General features: G+C 38.0%; 2 protein-coding genes across 6 annotated transcripts in view; one reads left to right on the forward strand and one right to left on the reverse strand.

Moving 5' to 3' along the window:
* The window catches only part of SNAP23 (synaptosome associated protein 23), a 39,163-nt gene extending 19,274 nt beyond the window's left edge, over nucleotides 1–19,889 (forward strand). Inside the window, exons 2-8 of the mRNA XM_006093075.3 lie at nucleotides 1,005–1,108; nucleotides 2,798–2,839; nucleotides 3,267–3,315; nucleotides 4,500–4,617; nucleotides 15,901–16,059; nucleotides 16,800–16,944; nucleotides 18,548–19,889. Coding sequence (XP_006093137.1) covers nucleotides 1,052–1,108; nucleotides 2,798–2,839; nucleotides 3,267–3,315; nucleotides 4,500–4,617; nucleotides 15,901–16,059; nucleotides 16,800–16,944; nucleotides 18,548–18,613 — 636 coding nt within the window. The 5' untranslated portion in view covers nucleotides 1,005–1,051 and the 3' untranslated portion in view covers nucleotides 18,614–19,889. The remainder of the gene's footprint in view (nucleotides 1–1,004; nucleotides 1,109–2,797; nucleotides 2,840–3,266; nucleotides 3,316–4,499; nucleotides 4,618–15,900; nucleotides 16,060–16,799; nucleotides 16,945–18,547) is intronic.
* LRRC57 (leucine rich repeat containing 57) overlaps nucleotides 1–20,680 on the reverse strand; it is a 30,396-nt gene that overhangs the window by 1,612 nt on the left and 8,104 nt on the right. For 2 of the 5 annotated variants that reach the window (XM_014459495.2, XM_023757529.1), the window contains exon 8: nucleotides 13,566–13,608. The exons of 2 other annotated variants lie outside the window; for them this stretch is intronic. In XM_014459495.2, coding sequence (XP_014314981.2) covers nucleotides 13,581–13,608 — 28 coding nt within the window. In that variant the 3' untranslated portion in view covers nucleotides 13,566–13,580. Of the gene's footprint in view, nucleotides 1–13,565; nucleotides 13,609–16,464; nucleotides 16,496–20,680 lie in introns of those variants that run through there. One more of the 5 variants, XM_023757527.1, reaches the window with a different exon arrangement.

Below are 20,680 nucleotides of genomic sequence, written 5' to 3' on the forward strand. Positions count from 1 at the left end.
GCAGCCTCAGGTCCCTGCTGATTGCTTGTTAAGGCTCGTTACAGCAACTTGGCCTCTGCTGTGGGCTACGCCATCTTTGTGGTGGAGTGACGGTCAATTTGCATATTCCCGCTTTATTATACAGGATAGGGCTCCACATACATAACAGTAGTACTCAATAACAATTAATTATGTTTTTAGTTTGAATGTCTATGAGATCTCTTTGTGAGTTACTGTGGATAAGAGAATAATTGTTCCGCTTCTTAATGACTTTACTAAAATAGCAAACAATACAGTAATTGGAAAGTGTGAGTTTACTATTAATAAAAACCTTAGTTCTTTTCTGGGCTCTTATATCAAGACTGGAGGCCCAGTGCATGAAATTTGTGCACGGATCAGCTGATGGCCTGGGCACCTTCCTTCTCCTCCTCCCTCGCACCTGGCACATGCCGCTGCCACCACTGGCAGCCCTGCCCCCTAGTCACACTCCTGGTCGAGGGGACAGTTTGCATATTAGGCTTTTATTACATAGGATTTTATTATATAGGACTACCCTCTTCTTTTTAAGAATGAAAATATTTTATTTTCTCTTATGAGTAGCCTGGACAACTAGCATATTTAGAATGCTTTCTGTGTTCTTCAGGCACATGACTTTGAATTTTGTTATATTACTGATGGAACACTGCCTAACTTAGCCTTCTTCACCTTACTGCTTTTTCATATTCAAACATTGTATAATGAACATTGTATAACCACAAATTTATTTTAAGTCTTTAAAGCTTGTGTTCTAGTAATACCTTCCTTCTCAAAGTAGAGGGACCACTTTCCTATTAGAAACAGCACTTCACTAGTTTTAGGTTCACCTCTGGTACTAACTAGCATTTAAGCATCCATTAATCCTCTCTGTTTTAGTTTCTTCACCTGTGAGATAGACAGGCCCTTTTATCCTTTTTTCGAGGTAAATATCCTAAATTCCAAAGTCCACATTCTGGTTAAATTTGTTTTTTGTATTCTTATTCTTACAGAATATCTACATTTCAGTTTCTGTGCCTATCAGGAGTTTTAATTCATCATGGATAATCTGTCATCAGAAGAAATTCAGTTGAGGGCTCACCAGGTTACTGATGAGGTAAATGTTTTACTTGGAATAAGTACAGTAGAACCTTGTTTCTCGGACTTCTCTCATCTCGAACAATTCACTTCTTAACCTGACAATCCTTTCATGCTGATACCTGTACGATGAGTCATGTATCTCTCAGGTGACAAACAAAGGAGAGAATGTGCAAATATGAGTCAATTTACCTCTGTTAAAATCTTAAGATATTGTGCCGTGAATATTTTTGTGTTGTTGTTGTGGGTTTTTTTTGCTTTTGTTGCTGCTTATAATTATTGTAAAATTTTCATTTTTTACTATACATTTACTTTCCTTTTTGTTAAATTTTAATTTACATTTCATGTCCTTTTTGTTTTTAAAGTGTTTATTTATAGATTAAATAGTACAGTAGACATGTACTGTATATGAGAAAGGTTAAAACAAGTAATCACTGGGGGTCTGGAATGGATTAATTCAATTTACATTATTTCTAATGGGAAAAAATGATTCGGTTTTTGAACAGCTTCCGGAACAAATTAAGTTCAAGAAACGAGGTTCCCCTATAATTAATTTTCTTTTAGTGTTCACAGTGGAGGGATGAGAGGACTTCTTTAGAAGACCATTTTGGCCTCTTCCAAGTCCCTTTATATCAAAGAATGCATTTGCCCTACAGTGCCATTACTAGCTCCTTATTTTTTCATTTTACCAAAAAACTAAATACAGTAAGTGAAAACAGTTTATATGATTATTTTTTAGGTAATTATTACCTAACAGTTACTTACATCAACTATACTGTAGACTTGAGGAATTCTGGACAGTTAATTTTAACAGAACTTTCTGATATCTGTGTAATATACTTAGGTTCCTGCTTACATTAAAATTTTATAAATCCCATTAACTTCACCCTCCATATTTTTTCTTAATGAGTACCTGGTAGGAAGTTTTCAACTTTTTGTTTGGTTGTTTTAATGCAGGGGTGGGAAACCTTTTTTCTGCCAAGGGCCATTTGGATATTTATAATACCATTTGCGGGCCATACAGAATTATCAACTTAAAAATTAGCCTGCTATATTTGGTCAAACATTTAATTAACTTACCCATAATGCCTTGGCAGGGCCAGACCAAATGATTTCACAGGTCTTATATGGCCCGAGGGCTGGACATTACCCACCCCTATTTTAAGGGAGGAATTGATGTGCTGACAACATTATTTTCTTTACTTATTTTTAATTTATCTTTATTGTTGAAAATATTACAGATATCCCCTCCCGCCACCCCTTGACCTGCTCCCACCCCCTCCCTAGGCCTTTGCTTCACTATTTAGTCTGTCCATAGGTTATGCATATGCATATAATTTCTTTGTTTAATCCCTCTCCCCTCCCCCCCCCCCCCCCTTCCCTCTGAAATACACCAGTCTGTTGCATGGTTCAATGTCTCTGGATCTATTTTGTTCATCAATTTATTTTATTCATTAGATTCCACATGTAAGTGAGATCATGTGATATTTATTTTTCTGTGATTGTCTTATTTCACTTAGCATAATACTCTCCAGGTTCCTCCATGCTGTCTCAAAGGATAAGAGATACTTTTTTACAGCTGCATAGTATTCTATTGTGTGTGTGGGCAATCTTTAAAAATAGAATAGCATCATTAATATGGCCTGTGATCAGATTTTTCCTTTTTTCTACATGTTTGAGAATGATAAAATTCTTATTTTTTTCCTAGTCTCTGGAAAGTACAAGGAGAATCCTGGGGTTAGCCATTGAGGTAAGAAAGTGTTTAATTATTAAGTTAAATACAGATACTGTGTAGGAGGGATCCTAATATCACAAGCTGGAATTGGTATTAAGAGTTAAGGGCATTGTATCAGTAAGCTTCATTATTTGACACCAGCAATTGATGAAATCATTGTCAAACCATGCACTAACTAACGGGACTTTTCCCCCCATTGACAGTATTGGAATATGACAGGGAAGATCAGTGTATCATGAGTTTGTGATTTAATTATTTGAGGGGAGGGGGGTAGTATGTTAAAGTATGTTGGTTTGGAGATACTAATTTTCTCTGGTTATACTCCTCTAAGAACTTAAGTTTCTAAATGATTCTCTCCTGTTATTTGTCAGGCCTTACAGTTTTTGTGTCTGTTATTTTTGCTAAGTTTTGTTGTGCTATCAGCTATTTTTCCTTCATTTAGTCTCAGGATGCGGGAATCAAGACTATCACTATGCTGGATGAACAAGGGGGTGAGTTGAAGTTATTGGCAGAAACTTTTGATTTGACTTATGATGTCAGAAAGCCCTTTCAAATCAGCCATGTATAAAATTAAACCTTTGGGAATGCTTTCCTTTTGTAAGATAAGAGTGTTTACTTCTTTCTTCTGATTTGAATTATATTATGTTTATTACTAACTAGAGGCCCAGTGCATGGAATTGGTGCATGGGGTGAGGGGGCCCCTCAGCCTGGCCTGCACCTTTTTGCAATCCAGGACCCCTCAGACATCCCTCTCGCAATCTGGGACTGCTGGCTCCTAACCACTCACCTCCCTGCTTGCCTGATCACCCCTAATCACTCTGCCTGCCTGCCTCATTGCCCCTAACCACTCGTCTGCCTGCCTCAGCACCCCTAACCACTCGCCTGCCTGCCTGATTGCCTTTAACCACTCTGCCTGATTGACCCTAACCGCTTGCCTGCCTGCCTGATCACCCCTAACGGCTCTGCCTGCCTGCTTGATCACCCCTAACTGCTCACCTGCCTTCCTGATTGCCCCTAACTGCCTCAGCCTCTGCCCCCGACGCAGCGGCTTCGTCCGGAAGGACTTCCAGAATGATGTCCGGAAGGTCATTTGGCTATCTGGTCTAATCAGCATATTACCCTTTTATTATTATAGATTGGAGGTAGGGACAACAATGTCGAGTTGTATACCAGTCATTTGTTTGGTAGTAGGACTTATCCTGTGCATTATATGTATACATTAGATATTGTGATATTTTTGCAATTTCAGAAATCAAGTCCTTAAATAGGTCTAGATTCCAGTGAGCTTGGAAACATTTCCATTTGAATTGGCCTTGAATCATCTGGTCTAGTTTTTACTAGTCTTATGACAGCCCACAGGTTTTGAACCTATTCATTGATAGAAATGCTGGGGATCTGGTCTGGCCACAGTATACTTAATTTGGTTGCAGGGGTGATCTCTAAATAAATCCTCACATGCTCTTATTATACAGATTTCTTTAGAACAGATCTTTGCCTAGTAAGAGTCCAGGTGCCTCAGGATTAGTATGTGAAAGATTGCTTTAATGTTGGACAGTATGTAAAACCTCCTGGCACTAATACAGTCACTATGGTGTGTTATTGTTGGATTCAAGGTTGAAGTTTGCTGTTTTATAATAATAGCATTATGAATGTAACTTCCACAATTTATTCTTAGAACAACTAAACCGCATAGAAGAAGGCATGGATCAAATAAATAAAGACATGAAAGAGGCAGAGAAGACTTTAACAGAACTCAACAAGTGCTGTGGTCTTTGTGTCTGCCCATGTAATAGGTGAGTTGATAAACCAGGACCTTTAAAAAATAATTTAAAGTAAGAGCATCCCTCCCTCTCCCCTCCCCGCACCCGTCCCCCCCCATCCCCAAAGAAGGTAATGAAGTGTGACTGGGCCTAAATAAGGAAATTTGTTAGATAAACTTAAGCTATTTCTCCCTCAGGCAGATCAAGCTTTTCATGTAAATGGGCAGATTCACTGAAAACCATGGCTTAAATTTGATCAATTCTTGGATCAAGTTCCAATTTCTTTTTTAGTAATATACAAAAAGATTGGGAGATATACATCTGGATAATACAGAGAAGATGGAATTAGTGTTTTTTCCTTTCAAACAAGGAGGATTAACAAAATATATATTCTGTGGTAGGCGCGTGAGGATGGCCAGGGGAGTAAAGGACTTGGGCCCTGTCTTCAAAAGACAACCCTATGGTTGGATGTATGAGGAAGAATAGCAAAGCGTAAAAAATATATAAATCTAGTGCTAGATGATGTGTTATCAACTAAGGCAAAGGGTACAGAATTGATAAAGGTTGATTTGTAGAATATCTTATAGGAAAGACTAGAGGCCCAGTGCACGAAATTGTGCATGGGGGGGGAGGGGTCCCTCAGCCCAGCCTGCACCCTCTCGCAATCTGGGACCCCTCAGGGGATGTCCGACTGCTCATTTAGGCCTGATCCCGCAGGGATCTCTGTGGGATAGGGCCTAAACGGGCAGTCAGACATTCCTCTCACAATCCGGGACCACTGGCTTCTAACCACTTGCCTGCCTGATTGCCCCTAACTACACTGCATGCCTGCCTCATCACCCCTAACCACTCACTTGCCTGCCTCATCACCCCTAACCACTCACCTGCCTGCCTCTTCGCCCCTAACCACTTGTCTGCCTGCCTGATTGCCCTTAACCACTTGCCTGCCTGCCTGATGGCCCCTAACTGCTCGCCTGCCTGCCTCATTGCCCCTAACTGCCTCTGCCTGCCTGCCTGATGGCCCCTAACTGCTCGCCTGCCTGCCTCATTGCCCCTAACTGCCTCTGCCTGCCTGCCTCATTGCCCCTAACCACTCGCCTGCCTGCCTCATCGCCCCTAACTGCCTCTGCCTGCCTGCCTCATTGCCCCTAACCGCCTCTGCCTGCCTGCCTCATGGCCCCTAACCACTCACCTGCCTGCCTCATCACCCCTAACCACCTCTGCCTGCCTGCCTCATCGCCTCTAACCACTTGCCTGCCTGCCTCATCGCTCCTAACCGCTCGCCTGCCTGCCTGATCACCCCTAACCACTCGCCTGCCTGCCTGATGGCCCCTAACCACTCTGCCTGCCTGCCTGATCACCCCTAACTGCCTCTGCCTCAGCCCCCGCCACCACAGCTTCGTCGGGAAGGACGTCCGGAAGGTCGTTTGGCTGTCTGGTCTAATTAGCATATTATGCTTTTATTATTATAGATAGGACTTGAATTAGGCTCTGAGTGATTAGAAGGATCTGGATGGACATGGAAGAACGGAAGGCATTTTCTGTGGGAGATTTAATGTAAACAAACTACAGTCAATCTTGATTTAAGTGAGCTGCATGATTTATATAGATGAGAAGTGGAAAATAAGACATAAGTAGGCTGTAGAGTAACTTGAATGCCAGAGTAAGGAGTTGATGGTTTGGAGGGAATATATAACTACACACCAGAAGACTAGTTAGAAACTTTTTGTAATCTAGGCCTGTGAAGTAAGACCTTATCATTGAGATTAGAGAGAAAAATGTAGGTCAGATTCTTTTTAAATTAGCTGATTGTATATCAAACACGAGGAAGGAAAACTCAAAACAGACTCCAAAGATCTGAGATTTCTAGTAAACTAGGAGATAAAAGTCTTTAAACTATTTGTATATAGTGTATGAGATTATGCTTGACAGGAAGGAATTCTTTCTTCTTGGTGACTCCATTTGAATATTTAAATTCTTTACTTATTCTAGGGTAAATCAAACTCCATGGTGTTGACAAATATTATATTCAGATCACACTGAGGTTTGGACTAAGTCAATCATTATCTTACCTTCTGTTGGAGCTCATCTTTGTTTTAAGAAGTAATTAACAAAAAAACTTTGAACTTTATCCTTAAAGGGCAGTGTCTGGAGATTGAATGGCTATCATAACTGCTGAAGAGTATTCATCTTCTAAGAGCTTCATAAGCTTTCATACTTCCATCTAGTTGTCTCAGGGTGTGGTAAACCAAGAATGGGATACAAAGGTTTACAGACTCAGCATTTTTACTCCCCAAAGGAGTTAGTAATGGAGGAACTTTTCTTATACTGTCATAATTTCTGATAAGTGCTTTCATGTGATAACCTTCTCTGTGTCATTGCTACTAGAGAAAATAGAGTTAAGTTGCTTTGATTAACTTCAGTGTTGTTTTAGGCACAAGAAGTTACGATTTGACAGTGTTCTATCTATGCTTGTCCATTGGCTTCCTATTCTAAGACAAGTCTGCTGATCTCTTTAGACCTTGGATAAGTCTCCAAAATTGCATATTTTATTAACTATGACTGTCATTCAGGGTTTAATAGATTACTATAAGCAAACAAGTTAGAAATGCACAGATTTTTTTATCCAAATGCTTAACTATGTTTTTCAGACTTATCCTTTTCTCCTGTGTACTGTGTACCCTCTTGGAAGAGTACAGAGAAAAAATAAATTAATTTTAGTTAGATTAGATATTAAGAGAATAGCAAGGAGGAAGAATTCCTCCCTAGAACCTACAGCAAAATCAGTTCTCAGTCAGCAGTTGAACAGGAAGAGCAGTGAATCCTAAGATGGTCTAATATCATAGAAAGTGGGAAATGAAACTACAGAAGTATTAATTTTATTTCTCTTTGTGTATCCCAGCCAAGCATGGGCAAGATTTTCTTGGACACTTGTGAAAGAGAGGATAGAGTATGGTCCTGAAGCAGTCTTTCACCTCTAACCTCAGCAGAACTCTTTCTCAGAGGGTCAAGAGAAGGCAGTTCTTAACAGATGGAATCAAGGGGTTACTATAATAGAACAGTTGTTCCCTGAAGAGGAGAGAGTTAGAGATGTCTGATTGTAATTCCTTCCACCTATATTTTCTTTATGTCTGAGTCCTTGGCCTCTAAGGTATCTCTTGTCCTCAGTTATATCTGCTCTCATTTCTGTCAGTGTTTTGACCTTTCCAGTTTCATCTGCTGGTTTCCGTTTAGGCTTTTCATATAAACGGCCATACCATGAGCTTCTCAAAGGTCAATACAGGGTCTTAATTTTCTTCGTAAAAGGCTATTACTAATTCTGGTATTAGTAATAACAACTCGGGTCCAGTCTCTTGCCTATCATTCAGAAATCTAAAAGACTCTGAAAGCCAAAGGTTTGGTTTTTTTATTTGTCTTTTTCATAATGTGGTACCACAACTCATTGATTAGGCCACAAAATGTAACCGGAACTGAAGCTTTTTATATTCTTTATTACACTTAATATGTCAGTTTGTTTCACTGCAGAAATATTGTTGTATTTGATCATGTGGTACTGCTCAAAATGTTTCACATCAAGGGTTTGGATAAGAGCTGTGGGCCTATAATGTTAATTTAGACTTACTATTCTGAGCACTTTCAATTTAATCCTAACAGTAACTTTAATATGAGATAGATTTTCTTATTTTCACCATTTTACATTTGGGGAAACGTAGGCACAAAGAGGCTACACTAGCAAGCAGAAGAGCTGAGATTCAAAACCAGGCAGAGCTCTAGCTTTTAACTATATCCTACATTTTTTGACCTTGGCAACAAAAGAATGAACTTTTTTGTTGTAGCTGTTGTTAGATGTCTTGCTATATAGAAAATGTCTTGAGTAGATTTGTTCTTTGAGATTTTGTATTTGTTTAGTAGTTTTCATCGAAGCCAGGTCAGCAAATCTTTTTTTTTTTTTTTTAAATTTTAAATAAGACATGGAAATAGCTTTACTTAACAGAACCTTATATTAGAAGGGAATTATAACTTCAGCTAATTTTTTTAAAGAATTACTAGATTTTAAAAATAAGACTACCAGGATTAAACTTTAAAATTGTGAATAAATGTCATGTTAGCTTGCTACTATTTGAATCCTACTAGTAAAAGCAAAATATCGCATATCCTTATTAAAAATTTTATATCTTTGTGAATAACTTTGAAGAGTTGTAATTCTAATTAACAAGAGTTTAAAAGGAGGCAGACTTAAAATGGGAAGTCTCAGATTAGTAAACTGCCTGTTTAACCATTCTCAGGCAAGGTATCCTCTGTCTTTACTTGCCTCTCTTCAGTCTGTGCTTATAATGTCAAAGATAATAGCACATAGTTTGAAGGCAAATTGGTATTTCTGGATCATTTCCTAGAGAAGTTCAAATTTGGTACTATAAATTTTATACTATTCCAATCCTGTGTCATATTGAGGTATAAATATTCAGCTCTGATTGGTTGAAATAACATTGAATTATATTTCAGTTCACATTTGAGTTCACTTCCTTCATCCTGTTCACTGGAGAGATAGAAAGATGAGTAAGGCATATCTCTGGTTTTATTTATCATTACTCTATTATTGTGCCTCACATGGTACCTAATATATAGTAGGTGCTCAAAATATTTGTTGATTGAATGTCCTTGAGAAACTTGTTGGCTGATGGTTGAGTTGGCATGTAAAATGATTTTTTTAAAATTAAAATACCAACAAAAATTATAAGAGAAATAATTCAGAAAAATCTGTAATCACCAAGAAAAAAGTGAGGAAGTTTTACAACCTCTCCATTAGTATTTGCCTTCTCTTCATATTAATTTGCATAATTTTCGGAAAGAATATTATTACCCAGACATTCTTAGGAAAAATGAAATATGCTCTGATTAAATAGTTTTCTTATTTTTTCTTTTTATCTAGATTCTCAGATGTTGGTTGTTTCTATGGAATCAGGCAGGAATTTAAATGCATTATGTTTTGAAAACTCTAAAGCTGCTTCTGTTCTGTTTGACTGGCATTCACTATATTCTGCATTTCATTCTCTCACCTAATCTTTTCCTTTCTAATCTGCTTACTAAAAATGAAGATTTAACATCAGAAGCCGGGCTCAGTAACTGATCAGAGGGAACATTAAGATGCAGTCTTATGGCGCAGTTGGGGCTGTTAACCCGCTATCTAAAGGTGATGCTTCAAATGGCTTTTCTGTGCATGTGCATGGATTTTGTGAATGGTGGAGACTGTCCTAAATCTGTGCTGTGGTGTGTAATGTAAAGTGAATTTGTTCTTGATGGGTACTGTCTGCCAAAATATGGACTTGACAAAAAGGACCTTAATTTATAATACCACCCTTTGATTAATGGCTCTGATAACTAAGATTTTGCTAAATAACATTTAATATTATAAAAATAAAAATACCCCTGAAGCCCTTGCTGGTTTGGCTCAGTGGATAGAGCATCGGCCTGCATACTGAAGGGTCCCGGGTTCAATTCTGGTCAAGGGCACATGCCCGGTGGTGGGCTTGATCACCAGTAGGGAGGTAGCTGATCAATGATTCTCTCTCATCATTGATATTTCTAGCTCTCTGTCCCTCTCCCTTCCTCTCTAAAATAAATAAAAATATAATTTTAAAAAATACCCCTGAAGTTTTCCTAAGGGGTTTTATTTATTTATATATTTACTAGAGGCCCAGTGCACAAAAATTTGTGCACTAAGGGGGTCCCTCAGCCCGGCCTATGCCCTCTTGCAGTCTGGGACCCCTCGGAGGATGTCCACCTGCTGGCTTAGGCCCGCTCCCTGGGGGATTGGACCCAAGCTGGCAGTCAGACATCCCTCTGGAAGCCTAGCATCCCTCAGGGGATGTCCACTTACCAGCAGGGAGCAGACCTAAGCTGCAGTTGGACATCCTTAGCGCTGCTGAGGAGGTGGGAGAGGCTCCCACCACCACCTCTCTACTGGCAGCTGTCAGCCTGGCTTGTGGCTGAGCTCCCCCTGTCGGAGCACTCTGATCACCAGGCGCAGCTCCTGCATTGAGCGTCTGCCCCCTGGTGGTCAGTGTGTGTCATAGTGACCAGTCATTCCCAGTCTTTCTGCTGTTAGGTTCAGTTTGCATATTACCCTTTTATTATATAGGATTATTGTTATTTTGGTTAATCTTCCCCCAGAGGATATTTTTTCCATTGATTTTCTAGAGAGAGTGGAAAGAAAGAAGGGAGGGAGGGAGGGAGAGAGAGAGAGAGAGAGACATCGATGTGAGAGAGACACATCAATTAGTTGCCTACCACTGTGGCCCTGGATCAAATTGCAGGTATGTGCCCTTTATTGGGAATCGAACCCAAGACCCTTTGGTTGGCGGGCCAACGCTCCAACCACTGGGCACACCAGCCAGGGCCTAAGGGGTTTTAAATAGGTTGATCTTTTTAGAGAATTGCTGTCCTATTGCTGATCAAATGTAAGTGAATTCAGGCTAAATCTATCTCTTTCTATAGACTTTGATTTCAGCATCCTATTTTTTATTAAGTTTTCCTACTCCTATCTGGTTCCAGAATCAAGATTTTCTCTATTAAAGTGTTGCTTGTAATACTTTGGATTCCCCACCATTTAGGCCATTACCAAATTGAGGAATTAATTGCCCAATCCAGTCATCTTAAATGTCATTTGGAACAAGGTGGGATATGAATTTAAAATGTTACCAATATTTAGTATCTGCTTTTTTAAAATAAAGGTTCCCCCCTCTTTATATATGTTATGATCTGGTCCATAATTTCTAATATGTCATGTGTTAGTTTTCTATAGTTTCATGTTGAATTAATATGGAGCTAACTAATCTTGGTTTTTATGAAAGTTAACCCTCTAGTCAGACTACTGTTTACTATAATGTTTCACTCCTTCATTTTGGATCTTTATGGCAATTATGAAGAGTGTGGTTAAGTGTTAGAAAATTAAGTATTTGATTTTCACCCTGTTTTTTTCTTGGTCTCCTTTTTCTTCTTCCATGTAATCTGATCATCCAAAACCACATACACACACCCACACACACACACACTATAATTGGTATTTATTTTACCCCTTTTCTCCTTGATATGAAAGAAATTTGGCTAATATTCGGCTTGCATTTTGCTAATCAGTGCAAATGCTGACAACCAAAACTAGAAAAAGAAACTGTTAATTTGTTCTTATCTTGATACTTGTTTTCTGCTTTTATAGAAGTTTGTTAAATTAATTAAGGGGTATTTTAAATTTTTATTTCAAACCTGTCATTTTTCAATGAGATTTATATGGGGGAAAAATGGTTAAAGGTTATTAGACTTCTTAAACTGATAGAGTTCTTAATTGCATTAAACTATCACAAATTTGAGTAACATTTTATCATGAAGTCTAATTTCTTCCTAGCGGGGCTATAAATTTTATTATGCAAAAGAGTTCTGTTGCAGATCAAAACCTTATTTTAAAAAATATGTTTTTATTTTTATCGACTTTAAAAAGAGGAAGGGGGATGGGGAGAGAAAGAGAATCATCGATCTGCTGCCTCCTGTACCCACCCTACTGGGCATGTACCTTGACCGGGAATCGAACTGTGACCTCCTGGTTCATAGTCAGTGCTCAACCCTGAACCATACCGGCCAGTCAAAACCATTATTTTTTACTGTAAACCAAAACATCCTGGGCCTAGATGTCTTGTTATGTGAACATATGCCAACTATATTCAGGTACTTATAGATCTCAAAGCTAGGGAATGTTAATGGGCCAGAAGAGTAAACATACCAATTGGTAATCTGTGCACTTTAAAGGCATGAACTGTTAACTAAGGATCAGGTTGAGGTTGAAGCCAAAGAATAAAATTTTTTGTCTAATGCTTTACAAAGCAATTTTGCATCCATTATTAACAGAACTTTTCATAGTTCTGTAAACTGTTAAGTATTGTTATTATCTTAGTTTTACATAAAACTCAAGAGATGGAAGTTTGCTTGAGGTTTTACAGCTACTGAATGTCAGGTTTGGGATTAGGGTTCAGGTCAATTTACTGCAAATCTCGTAGCTTTTTAGAAAATATATTTTTATTGATTTCAGAGAGAGGAGAGGAGAGGGAGAGAGAGAAATATCAATGGTGAGAGAGAATCATTGATTGGCTGCCTCCTGCACACTCTCCATTGGGGGTAAAGCCCAAAACCTGGGTATGTGCCCTGACCAGGAATCAAACTGTGACCTCCTGGTTTATGGGTCGATGCTCTACCACTGAGCCACACCAGCTGAGCTAAATCTTGTAGCTTTAAAAAAAAAAAAGAAAAATTCCTGGTTTGTACCTTTGCTTCCTCTAGATCAGGGGTGGGGAACCCCTTTTCTGCCAAGGGCCATTTGGATATTTATAACACCATTTGTATGGACAAAATTATCAACTTAAAAATTAGCCTGCTGTACTTGGTCAAACATTTAATTAACTGACTCCTAATGCCTTAGCAGGGCCAGACCAAATGATTTCACAGGCCTTATACAGCCCTCGGGTTGGACGTTCCCACCCCTGCTCTAGATCAATTCTTCAGTGTCTCAATATATAGAAAAACAAAGACTGTTACGGTAATCTAAAATATTTCTTCTAAAACAGATTGTAAGTCCCTTGGAACAGTGTTAATCTTCCCTGCCTGGGTAGCTAATGACCTAAAACAGTAACAACAAAAAATTCCCAGGCTTCACTTCATACATATTGAAGCAGAATTTTTATAGTGTAACCTGTGCACCTGTATGTTCAAACCATCCAGGTCACTCTGGTGCTCAAATTAGGAGAATATTACCTTTAAAGCATTTAAGACCCTTTGTAAGAAGACAAATTAAATTAAAGTAAATTAAATTAAATTAAATTAAAGCCATTATTATTTTTATTAGTTTGGCAGCTACCTGACAATGCCCTTAAAAATTGGTAACTTTCAAAGGTGTTCTAATTTGGTGGGAGAAGCTCCAGGGTAATATTGGCAGGTGGCAGGATCATGAGCAACTAGAAGGTATTACCCAGAGTGGAGGTGCTGAAAGAGAAATGGACCTATCACAAGGGTGAAGATATGAAACCAACAGCATTTAAAAATCACTTCTTCATAAACATGCAACCTGTTTAAAAATAAACATGACAATCCAATGCAAAGCTGTAAAAAAAAATTCAAAGTCAGCTTTTTTGTATCATTTTTCCTTGATATTAGAAGAACATCTTCAGAGATCCATTCCTCTTAAAGGGATAAGGGTTTAGTAACCAGTCTGATTCTTCATTTATAGACTGGCTTAATTGAACCTCATTCATATCATGTTAAAACAGTTTGTTTGCATCTTATGCCCCTTATATCTAATTGTGAAAGGAAGAATTCTAAAAAATTTAAGGAATTTCAAATATTATCTCTAAAAGTTGAGAAGGAGGTTGGAACATGTATATATCTCCTGATAGACCAAGAGCCCACAAGTCCTGTCTTAATACATAAAGAGTAGACTTTCAGAAACATGGTGTCAATATTTAGTGACTTATGGATTCCAGCCCTCAGTCTTTGACCTTTTCTACAATCTGACATGCTGATAAAAATCCCACTTATCTTATATTACTCCTATTATAATATATCTGGTTATTCACTTTCTGAAAAACTAATGTTTATTTTGTTTACTAGGTATTACTCTGCTTTAGAATTTTGCCTGAGATCCACCTTATTAACAAAGAATACATGTAAATCGGTTTCACCAAACTAACAGATAATTATACATTTAAAAATATTTAATCCCACCTTGTTCCAGGAAAGATTTATCATAGCTTATTATTAGACAGAGTAATTAATAAAACATAATAGCATACATTGGAAATTGTGAGAATTTAAAGTGGAACCAGGAAAGGCACTTTGAGAACTAGCTCTTTAGTGTTCATAGATTTGTTTACCTTTTCAGTGCCTCTTATCAAAAAAATAGTAGTACCCTTTCTTTAGCATTAATGATTAAGGTCCAAGATCTAATTCTGTGTTTGCAAAAAATGAATCCTCACATGTCTATTAAAGAAGGAGCCACTATTTTTATAAAATCTCTCCTCTGCTTCTGTAGTTTCAAAACTTCCTCATTAACATACTATGTGGAATAAATCAGAGGCCAGTATTATAGCCATATTCTGCTTTGTTTATGTATATAGAAAAAAACTAAAATTGTATGAGTGAAACTGTATCTACTCAATCAGTAAAACGTTTTATTTGTGTTATTTTTTTTGTAATAGCTATTTTTTCTTTTCTTTTTTTAAATTTATTGATTTCAGAGAGGAAGGGAGAGGGAGAGAGATAGAAACATGAATGATGAGAGAGAATCATTGATTGGCTGCCTCCTACTTGGGATTGAGCCAGCAACCTGGGGCCCAATGACTTCTTGGTTCCTGGGTTAATGCTCAACTGCTGAGCCACTAGGTCAATAGTCAACTGCTGAGCCACACCCGATTGGGCTGTAATAGCTATTTTAAAGTCACTTAAGTATACCATTGCTATTTATACCAGTTTGAGTAGTAAATCCCTTGGTAAAATTCTGGCTTTGACTGATATTTGGCTATTTCGGTTACATCGAAAGCCTATGCTTTTATTTTTAAGAGGCCTGGATTTAGGGTTGTTTTTTGTTTTGTTTTTTAATTAGAAAAAGTAAATTCTTAAATGAAAAAGTCCTAAACCAAAGGATTTATAACTGGTACCAGTTTGGCCAAGATTGTTAGTTATTTATTGGTTTTTCAATTTGGAAGTAATTCATGCCTTTCCTTTATGATGTTTGTTAAGAAATCCTTTTTAAAGTTTTTGTGCAAATTTCTAACTTAATAAAACTGATAAATTGGAACTGCTCTGGTTCAAGTAAGGGGCATTTGGGGTCTAAGTATTGCCTACTCAGCCTTTTTACTCTTCCATCCCTCATCAACCCCTGAGATGCCACCAAGGAACCTCTTAAGGCATCCCAGAACACTTTGCCTAAGAACACTTTTTTCCTTGTGTCCATTAACCTCTTTTCTGGAGAGTGTCAGTGGCTGAGGGAACCTAAAAAATAAAAATACATTTTGTTACTTGCTAACTGCTTAATGAAGATTTGGTGGAAGTACTTGAACTTTAAAAAAAAAAAAATTTTAATGTCAGTGGGCATTAAAATTCATCTTTATTCCTATGCCATATTGTGATGGTTCAGAGTACAGATAATCTAGATCTAGCTGTATGTATATGGCTATTATGGTAAGGGTACAAAGGTCATCTTGACGGTAACAAGCACTAATAATTACAACTCTCCCTCTCCTGCTTTTTGGGGTCTCTCTGCACTCCTGACTCTTATAGGACAAAGAACTTTGAGTCTGGTAAGGCCTATAAGGCAACATGGGGAGATGGCGGAGACAACTCTTCTAGCAATGTAGTATCTAAGCAGCCAGGCCGAGTAACAAATGGTCAGCCTCAGCAAGCAGCCACAGGAGCAGCCAAGGATGGATACATTAAACGGTATGCCAGCTCCTTTCAATATTTTTATCCCTTTCCTAAATGAATGGCTCACTGAGGAAGATGGGTATAGTTATACATGAATCCTAACTCATCAGTTAGAAATAGCATTTATTTTATTTTAAAAATTCATTTTAAAATCAGCCTTCTGACAAAATGTTGACTGTGGTATATCGGCCTTCAATTATGGATTTTTCTTTATATTTTTCAGCACTTTCCAAATTACTGATGTAAGATGTAAATAAGAAAATGCTTTAAAATGTATCCTCTAGAGCAGGGGTTAACCAAATCCCTATAAGAATAGCTATAAAGAGTCAGATAATAAATATTTCAGACTTTGCAGGCCATACAGTCTTTGTTGCAACTACTCAACTTTGTTGTAGGAAGGTTTGTTAAAACACAAATTGCTGGGATCTACTTCCATTCTGTTTCAGTAGATCTGGAATGGAATGTAAGAATTAGCATGTTTTGTGTCTAAGTTTCCAGGTTATACCGGGAGTCACACTTTGAGAACCACTGTCCCAGAGTTGTTACTTAATTGTCTCTTACATGGCTTTAAGACACTGTGCTCTCTTTTATTAGTCTTTCCATTTTTACTATGGAATGCTTCTAATGTAACCTACGTTCCCTTGGGTCTAACACTGCTTAAAGTAATTTTGGTTGCTTGTTTTTATATAAACTAAATCCAGACTTAGTCCATTTAGAATTCATCAAAAACTGAATTAACTATCTTTTTGTGATAGTATAACAAATGATGCCAGAGAAGATGAAATGGAAGAGAACCTGAGTCAAGTGGGCAGTATCCTAGGAAATTTAAAAAACATGGCCCTGGACATGGGCAATGAGATTGAGGCTCAGAATCGACAAATAGACCGGATCACAGAAAAGGTAAAAGTTTCTTAGTACCATCGGAAAATGAGACATCTAGTATAGTGTTTTAGTAATGGATATTTGTGCTCAGTATTTTGGACCCTGTCCTCACCGGTGTTAAGAGTTTTGATGAAGCAGCCAGTTTTTGCACATTGAAAAACAATAGCTAAGTTCTTCTTTTGCTTATGGCAATTGGTTCATTTTGAAGCCAAGAACTTGGAATGAAATGGTTTCATTTACAATTTTACACATGAAGCTTAGAATCTCTAACCTTTCCCCCGAATGAGCAAGTTAGCTTTTGGAGTTGTTTTTATTGTTGTTGTTGTTGTTAAATAATAAATTAGTAAGTTCCTGAATTCTCCTAAGTCCGTAAGGTAAAAATCAGTTCTGCAGAATGGTTCATGTGGAATGGGCACACAAAGTAAGAGTCCTGTGAGTAATGAAAAGGGGTGATTGCTTTTCTTTTTACTTCATATAATGTAAAAGACACTGCAAGTGAAATTGTGTCCAATGTTTTGATGTGTCTTATCTAAATGCCGTTCTTATTGTTACTTATTGAAGTATCAGTGTACTTTAAAGCATAGGGTAAGTTTTTAAGCTTGACTCACTGTTGAGTCACTTAAAATGGATTTTATTGAGGCAAACGATGCTTTCAAAGGGGTTTAGGCTACATATTACCCATCATTTTAATTCATATATTGATGTGGATGTGGTAATACATCTGTTCTAAAGATCTTGGGGAAGGTTATTTCAATCTCTGTGTTAGACTTAGGATAACTCCAAATGGGATTCTATGATTCCGTTCAGGGGACTCCCACAAGGTCAGATCAGTAGCAGAGAAGAGCATTCTTATATTTTGTTGCATCTAAATGCCATTGATTATAAGATGTATCCCAGTTTCAGACATGTTAAACTGTGAAAAAAATGTAGAATTCATGAAATACTGGCAAGTTACCCTAGCTGGTTTGGCTCAGTGGATAGTGTCCCCTGCAGACTGAAGGGTCCCAGGTTCCATTCCAGCCAAGGGCACATGCCCAGGTTGTTGGCTTGATCCCCAGTAGGGGGTGTGCAGGAGGCAGACTGGTCAATGATTCTCTCTCATCATTGATGTTTCTATCTCTCCCTCTCCCTTCCTCTCTGAAATCAATAAAAGGATATTTTTTTTAAAAAAAGAAATACTGGCAAGTTCTGTTATACCTTCATCATATTTATACACCCAGTTTTTTCCAAATTAATTTGATATTGTCAGTTCTTGCCCAAGATGAATTTTGTAATGTGACTTCAATTGTTTCCTGAATTTCCTGAGTGTATTACTCCAAGTGTATGAAATTTAACTTTTTTGATGTTTTTTTAAAAATTGATTTTTAGAGAGGAAAGGAGAGGGATAGAGAGATAGAAACATTGATGAGAGAGGAGAGAAGAACATCATTGATTGGCTGCCTACTGAGGATCAAGCCTGCAACCCCAGCATGTGCCTTGACCGGGAATCGAAACAGCAGTCTCTTGGTTCCTGGGTTGATGCTCAACCGCTGAACCATAGTGGCCAAACTGGAATTTAACTTTTATTAGATTAACTTACCTTGTGAAGTAATGCTGGTGTCTTTCTTTTTTTTTTTTTCAGGCTGACACCAACAAAGATCGAATTGAAGGTGCCAATGCCAGAGCAAAGAAACTCATTGACAGCTAAAGTACTGCTGTACTTCTTTACCATTTATTCACTTATCTAGCTCTTCCTTCAGAGTCATTGCCTTTTCAGAGTTTGAAATTTTGGTTCCACACTCTTCTAATCAGGAGATAATGTGGAAGAGGGGCAAGGAGTCACAGCCCGCCCCCCCCTCCCCGTTTTTTATTTTCTCTTTTTTCCTTGAGGGTAGACTGCTGCTCAGCCTTCCTTCTAATATTTTCTTTCTCAGTTTATACTCTTAGCTTGGTTTTTATACATCATATATAGCATTGTTTTTCACCCTCCTCATTTACTGGAGTAGGTTCTTGTGCTTTCATGATTTGGAAGCATTGCCAAAGACAGCCACGAAATAGGAAGCTGGGGACGGGTGGGGGAGTGCAAGGAGGAGAAGCAAGAGATAAGAGGTTGTTACCTCAGTAAAACCTTCAGGCCACAAAGCAGTAAGTTGCATAGCCGCAGTTAAGATCTAGTTGGGTTTAGATTTTAAGTTGCAGTTATTGCCAATTTAGGCTACTACTTGGTTTTGGAGCTTTTATATACAATATTTTTGTTATACATCACAACTTTGCAACCTCTGCTTCAAAAAAGAATGGGATGAGTTTTCTTAAAGTGAGTTTAATTCCTGAACTCTTGATGATTCATATATGTACATAGAGTCTGTGATCACATTTCATATTGCACCATACAGGAACAAATGAATGGCTTTTTATTTTCATATTATTAGTATCATGGTTCTAATTCAAGCCTATTAACCTCATAAATTTGTCATTAGTCTTTGAAGAAAAATATTTAAATGTGTATTGTAACATGAGAATTTCTGTCTAAAGCAGGGCTTAAAATTTTGGGGGAATGTTTGACAAAATATTTCACATGATTTCAGATTTACCTCAATGCCAAGAATTATGTTTAGATAGGAAAATATAAACTTGTTTTGATCTCAGGTAGAAAAATCATTAGATTACTTTGAGTTTTATGTAGATTTAGACTTTTGAAAAACTAGAATTCTGTTTAACTAAAATTGATTTGGAAAATTATGCCTTTGTTTTTATTATTGATGATTGCACTATCATTCTTTTAGCCTTGTGTATTGAACTATGTTCAGAATCACACTTGTTTAGATCCTGAACAGTGTTATAAGAATCTGATTGGTATTTGTCACCTTTATTTAAAAGCTGGCACCTGTACACATCAAAACTATTAATGTGGTTTGGTTTGACCGATAACCACTGCTTGATCCTTACAATTAAATTTTGTAACTAATGGAATTGTTCTTTCAAAATAGGTGTGTTTCTGACTTTTTTGGAGAGGGGGGGGCAACCATTTCATCAGCTCTTATGTAACAAATTGAGTAAAGGAAAGGTCCATAAATCAAGAAGCACTCCCAAGAGAAAGCATCTTTACCATTTTTACTGGAAGTACTGGTAGGACTTTCCATTCTATGATTTGTCATGAGGTACATTTTAATCATTACTAGTCTTTTACTCATTTGAGCTTCAATACACTAATGACTGAAAGGATGTGCCGCACCAGCACGGCCAAGGGTGAACCTGAGTGGGGGCGGCTGAAAGGCTTAGAAAAGACAGACAAGAGAATGAAAGCTGGGTCTCGGTGGGAGGCTGCTTCTCTGAGAGACAGTGACTGCGCCCACAAGCCATGTCTTTATTTTATAGCCAGATTCCACCAGGCAAAGTAAAGGCGTGGTCAAGATGTTTACAACATTCTCGTGGGTTTCAATCCTACTCAACTACATGCACCTCAACTCTGATCAAGCCTACATCACTCAGGCACGTGGGGCCACGTGTTTGGACCATAGGTTCAAGCTTACAACTATAGCTGTTGGCTATAATTGTGCTGGGAGGGCCCTGCCCTCCAAGCTGGGACTTGCACGTGGCAATGAGAGGACTGTGCCCTCTCATCAGTCCAAGGCTTGAACCTGTCCAAAACACTGTAGCTGCTCCCCACAAAAGGATCGTTTTTAGGAGAGAGAACTACAACCCACTTGAGAAGATACAGTTGCCCTAGCGGTTTGGCTCAGTGGATAGAGCGCTGGCCTGTGGACTGAAGGGTCCC

Source organism: Myotis lucifugus, unplaced genomic scaffold (genome assembly GCF_000147115.1).
Source record: "Myotis lucifugus unplaced genomic scaffold, Myoluc2.0 scaffold_109, whole genome shotgun sequence".
Lineage (NCBI taxonomy): Eukaryota > Metazoa > Chordata > Mammalia > Chiroptera > Vespertilionidae > Myotis > Myotis lucifugus.